The sequence below is a fragment of the Girardinichthys multiradiatus genome, chromosome 20 (genome assembly GCF_021462225.1).
Source record: "Girardinichthys multiradiatus isolate DD_20200921_A chromosome 20, DD_fGirMul_XY1, whole genome shotgun sequence".
In the NCBI taxonomy this organism is placed as follows: domain Eukaryota; kingdom Metazoa; phylum Chordata; class Actinopteri; order Cyprinodontiformes; family Goodeidae; genus Girardinichthys; species Girardinichthys multiradiatus.
This window is the reverse complement of record NC_061812.1, coordinates 38,037,849-38,043,848: the sequence shown is the minus strand read 5'-3', so window position 1 is coordinate 38,043,848 and position 6,000 is coordinate 38,037,849. Positions and strand designations below refer to the sequence as shown.

Below are 6,000 nucleotides of genomic sequence, written 5' to 3'. Positions count from 1 at the left end.
GTCTCCCTGGTGGGTCTTATACACAGGTGGCTGAGCTTAACAGAGAGAAGAAAATATGGATGAAACATTAAAAAGGACGTTAAACAGTGTCAGACTGTAGTCCAGAGAGGAAATCACCAGAAGTCACTTAAAGTGTAAAAGACAACCTTTAATTCTAAAATCCGTTCAGTCACATAAACTCACAGGACAGAGCTTGGCTTCATTTCATCTAATCATAAATACTACTGAAGTCTTCTCCACTTTATCCATTGTGTGCCCATGAGCAGGAATGCAGCACCCTGGGTAATGTAGTCAACCTTGACTCCTCAGGGCACCAAGCTCATTCCTCATGGCCCGGCTGCATGAGGACACCGAGGGTCCACAGTAGGCGGGCGGACTGAGGTGATACCTCCAGAGACTCTTCCTGCATCTCCTCGCCAGATCAGGCCCCTCAGGACAGCCTCCGATGAAGCCCTGCTATAGCAAAGTGCGGCGGACCTTTTCATATGCTCCCAGGAAGATGAAACCTCCCACGCTGATGAAGGCCATCCTTGGGATGCTGCCTGCAAACAGCCTGCAGGAAGACATGGAAATCCATTACAGCTCAAATAATGTCACCTTCTGGCATGTGAAGTGTTGCTTTGGAAAAACTTGAATGCTATTTTCTAAACATGTTCTAGATTCCCATAAAACCTCTAACATCTATTCTTGTATTGTGATTTATTCACCTGCTATAACATTTTTAAATGCTTACTTTTCTTATCAAATCAGCACAACAACAGAAGAACATAGTTCAAAACTAAGTAATCCAAGCTCACTGAGCAGTCACTGATTACTTCTATTAGGAGCAGAGGCGAAGTCACACTGTGTGCGGGAGAGAGCAGTCGCTGTAAAATAAGCGATTAGCACAGGTAAGAATGATACATTCACTGATTAGAAAACACATGTTTTGTTTAGTTTTTATAGAAATCTGACAGACACGAGTCCATCAATAAATGAACAGCAAGTTATGGCTGTCAGCTTGTTAATTCTTAGCTTCAGATGCTGAAAGGAGGGAGAGGAGGAGAAAAAGATGACAGTGCAGAACCACCCAGAACATGAATCAGAATTCAGTCGTAGTGGAGGTTAAAATGATTTTCCTAAAAAATATCTGACATTGCTTGATATTTGTCTTTGGTCATGGGAGCGTTAAACCACCACAGATTTAAGGCTATGACCAGAGCTTTTTCTCTCCCATTGAAAGCTTTTGGCTAAGATGGCCAATAACTGAATGTGAACCAGCATTAAGCCTTAGTTGCTCCACATCTATAATCTGAAGATGACATGGTTTTGTCTTCATAGAAACTGGCATATAATCCTGATACAAATTCAGCGTCTTATTTTTCTGACTTTAGCTGTCAGGGATTAGACCGAAGAGTCACAGCTTGGCAGTCACTATGCGGTAATGAGCAGGAATACGGTTCTTCAGAACTGCACCGATGTAAAAGTCATTGTGCAAATGTGTAAAAAGTAGCTTGACAAAATAAACACCAGGTTAAGTTTTTGCAAACTGACACCACTCTTTTTGTTTAACGTTTGACAGAATCGGACTAAATTACAGTTTCCTTTTGTTCAGGTGCTGGGAAACGGTTAAACATGAAGCTTCAGGGTTTTTGTTGAGGGCCCAACGAGATGCTGTTGATGTTATGAAGGTCAGAGGATGTTACGGGCCATGAGAGAGCACCCATCTCCCAAGAACCAAGCCTCCCACTCTCCTCCTGATACACACAGCTGTTTTAGAGATTAGGCTTCAAGCCCCCACCTTTGTTCCTCATTGGAGCTCTCATCCCCTCCTTTTTTTCGTCCTCTCACTTTTTCTGTGCCTGACCGATGGCCAGATGACATCCACACATGTAGGTCTTCTGTCTATCCATCCAACGCCCTCCCCCAGCTGGCTCAGTTGGTGGGGATTTCTCCTCTGTTTCTTGTTTTTGCTGCGTCATCCACCTCTTCGACACATGCTCGTGTTGTCTCTTCTGTTAAACTGCCTTTTTGTCCTCCCTTCTCTTCTCTCAGTCTTTCCCTTGTCAAGCATTTGCTTACCAACACCTTCTGTCTGCCAATACGCCTCCGCGCTCACATGGTCTTCTGGCCCGGTCCCGGCCAGATGTTACGGATGGCGGCTGCTTGTGCGTGTACGCTGCTCACAGGCACAAGGGGAACGAGAAACGCACACAAAAATGTCTGTCTGCATTTATCATCTGCGAGGGAGTGTTAGTACTTAGGTTTCGGTCCGTTTTCATTTACAAAAATCACCTCTGAACCGCTGCAATAACAGGCTTTGGTTTTCATCAACTCTTAAGAAACTTCTCAAAGGCAGATTAACACACAGCGTTTAAGCAGATGAGAATAAAATGTGCAAGGCAGTTGATCAAATTAGATTATTGACATGAATACCCACAGCATAATGCTGCCACCACTGTACCAATGTGGGAAATGGTGTGTTCAGGGTAACGAGCCTTATATACCTCTGTGCCTCTGTGCATCTTTGTACTGGGGCCGACTAGACCTCTGGGATAAGCATACGTCCATATTTATACTAGTTTTGGCTCAGCTGAACCGCAACATTCAACTCAGAAATACATAAGCCTCATGGGGACAAACATGCCATGATTTGTACACTTTTCTTCTTAGAAGAGGAGAAGAAAAAAACTCAAAAAGAACAAAGTGATCTTTAACACACAATTAATGCCATATTACAGCACTGAATTCCTTTGTTGTTTTTATTCTTCTCCTCATGATCTGCCCCATCTTTTTTGTTTCTTTTGTTTTTAGCACCCTCGGTCTGGCCTGGTCTGTTACTGAAAGTCCACAGAAAGTCCCAGCAGAGCCAAGTGGGCGGGTACAGATGAAGCAGTTCAGGTCTCACAGGAACTGCTGTTGAGAGGACAGAGCAGCAGACTGGGAGGCATGACTTACGCGTTAGTATTCTGCGACGCAACGTTTTATACATGTAGTATAACAAATTCTTGTACCTGAGCTTTGGATCTCTGCAGCTCCTACAGAGCTAGCAGGGTTCTGTTTACTGCTTCTCTGATTAATAATCTCCTCGGCTGGATTTGCATTTAAGGTCTACAGTGATGTCTTGGTGTTTGCAGTGCCTTACTCTCTGCATTTTAGATGAGTTGAACAGAACTTTAACTTCTCCAAGACTTTCTCTCTGACCTGTCTGTTGTGTCCCTTGGTCTTCGTGGTGCTGTTTGGTTGCTTATTTTCACAGAACAGCTGTAGTCATACTTACTGTCTTGTAATTTTGCTGAAACATCCCATAGTTCCACCCTTTTCTCCAATGTCATTAGGCAGTTTTTATTTTCTCCAAAAAGTAAAAAAAACTGTAATCTTAAACACTGACATTTAAGTTTGTTGTTCTCAGATGGTATGTTTTAATGACATTGGCGTTCATTTCACATTTTTGTCCGTCTCAGTTAATCAAGTAAATAGAACTCCATTAAGAAGAATCAACGGCCGTATTTTCTTTTGAAAAACCAAATATGTTTTTGAGTCATCATGGTGCCATTAGCGTAATAGACTCCTTCTCAACAGCATGTGGGTGGTCTTCTGAAAATACTTTCATATTTGAGATGTTTTGGCCTTCCCGTTTTTTAAACTAATTGGGTCTCAAGCATCCCTCTCCAGTATCCAGACATTCCAAGTCTGGGCTTAAAGCTGTAAATATCCAGTGTCATTAAGGCTGATTTATACCTCAAGTTAACATTAACACTTAGTGTTCAGACAAATGTGTAAAAAGTATAAACAACTATTTAAACTCACTGCATTTCATTTTTCAGTTCAACATCTATATCAAGACTTCCAAATGCAGCTCCTCTGCTAATGACTGTTGCTCCACATTTAGCATCTTCTGGGAGTAAGGTCAGACCTGGAGGAGCATTGAACACCAATTATGAAATAATATCATATACTTCTTTTAAAGTGAGTCACAGGGAAGAGTTCTCAAAAGATTCCACTGAGCGTTCTGGACCACATGAAGACCCAGCAGTGCGAGAAGCGAACTAATTTTATACGCTGTTGCTTTGTCTCCGCTCTCCACCCGACTTACATTTCCTGTCTGGGATCGGGCCCACCTGTGGACTGTGAGATGTCAGAGCTGAGCCAGAACTCAAATATTCCCTTACGTTCCCCCGATTGCCTCAACTCACAGACGACGCCGCCCCGGCAGCTGCTGAGGCAGCCCCATGTTGTTGGTCAGCCACCTCCCCTGAGGAATCAGGCTAAATATAGTTTATAGACATGTGAGGGAGAGTAGTTGTGAGTTCAGAGAACATGTCTAGGTTGTGGTTTAGAGAATGTTGCTGCTGTTGAAGAAGAGAACAAGTGCCAATCATCAAATGCATATCGAAGCAACTATTTGCCTGCTTTAAAAGCTGCTTTTTATAATATTAGGTGTTTATTTTTTAAAGAATACATTTAAAACAGACCGGTTTCCAAGGTCGAGCATTTTCCCACATTATGATCCTCCCACCACCGTGCTTCACAGTTGGGAAGGTGTCTGTAAGTGGAACTATTTTCCATCCTTTACATTTTTTTGACAAGAGCAATTTAATCGACATGATTGTGGAACTCGAATGATCTCTTTTGCGAACATCAAAAATTGAGTTAACAAGAATACAAAATCCACATTTCACTAATAAACAAATGTTCAACCAGACTAGCACCTGCTGATTTAATTAACTACTAATAAAACTGTAACATCGGTAGCTCTAGAGAACAGGGCAGGGTTTCTCTAGTTTAACAATTTAAAGTCCCAACTACAACAAGCTATAAATGCCAAATACAGATGTTGGGAATTTTACAGCTGAAAGATAGTAGTTTTCTTGGAATGTCAGAAACAACAGACAAAAGCAGGAGAATGCATTATTAGTCAATGTGTGACTAGAGCACTAATAGGAGAGGGACAACCGAAGACCAAACACACATTTTCCTTCCACTCAACCTTCCATCAATATCTATTTTATTTAGCCAGCTAATTTAGCTGGCTTATCCTGCTTCTGGTGGGTTAGGCTAAAAGGTCTAACTATCCCTGACCTTCCTAATGTTTCACTGCAGTAGATCAAACCTAATCCAAAGATTATAAACAATAACTTTGCAGAAGCAGAGCAACTGAGCCGCAAAATATTTCTTCAAAGTCTCACAACCCAAGGTAAAAACGAGGCAGGTACAAGCACCGCCACCTGTTTGTGCATCCACGGCTCAGTAGGAGGTTTCCAGTATGAGACGCATCTTCTCAACTAGAAATACTTTGCGAAGAATGCATTGCATCTGAAAAGAATGTGAATGTGTTTGGTTTTTAGCACATCCAGGTAGGCGGGTCAGGCTCCCAACATAACAGTAATGACTGCCGTTGTGTTGGCACAACTGTATAAATATAGTTATTTTATGCAGAAAATATCAGCAGGTCAGTAGAAAAACACAGAATTTGCAAGAAAAGATTTCATCAACATGAACTCTGCTGACCTTTACCTTCACCGGTCTGAGATGCTTCATCCTTTAAACTAGAAAAGCTGTCTTGAGTAAACATGTAAAACCTTGATCTGTAAAGCTAAAGGAGAAATAAAAGTACAATTAGGGCTTACTGCATGCTCCAGGAGGCTCTGCAGTGCTCTGGATCAGGGTTCAGTATATTTGCATATCTTCCATTTTGTTTTGCATATGTAGTAACTCTGAAAAAAGCTTGAGGACATATTGGTCATTAGTCTGCAGTCCTGACATGACTCCTGGTGCAGTTTGGTTATTTCGCAGGTTACTGTTGGGGGTTTAAGGGGGTAGTGTGCAGCGTTCTCTGCTTAGCTAGGGTCTCTGGGGAATTGGCACACACATGGAAGCACTTTAGAGCTTCACTACACTGCAATTGGGCCTATTACCATAATTACAGCTTTAAAGCCCCAGCAATTTGTATCAGGCATGCACCGGTGCAACAAGCAGGCCTTTGGACCTGCAGAACAACAGCATCTAACCTTTTACTTC

At 42.2% G+C, this 6,000-nt stretch overlaps 1 protein-coding gene across 1 annotated transcript in view; it reads right to left on the bottom strand.

Annotated features, from left to right (window-relative positions):
• Nucleotides 1–310: 310 nt before the first annotated feature.
• slc25a26 (solute carrier family 25 member 26) overlaps nt 311–6,000 on the bottom strand; it is a 91,331-nt gene continuing 85,641 nt past the window's right edge. Inside the window, exon 10 of the mRNA XM_047348841.1 lies at nt 311–553. Within this exon, the coding sequence (XP_047204797.1) occupies nt 457–553 (97 nt within the window). The 3' untranslated portion in view covers nt 311–456. The remainder of the gene's footprint in view (nt 554–6,000) is intronic.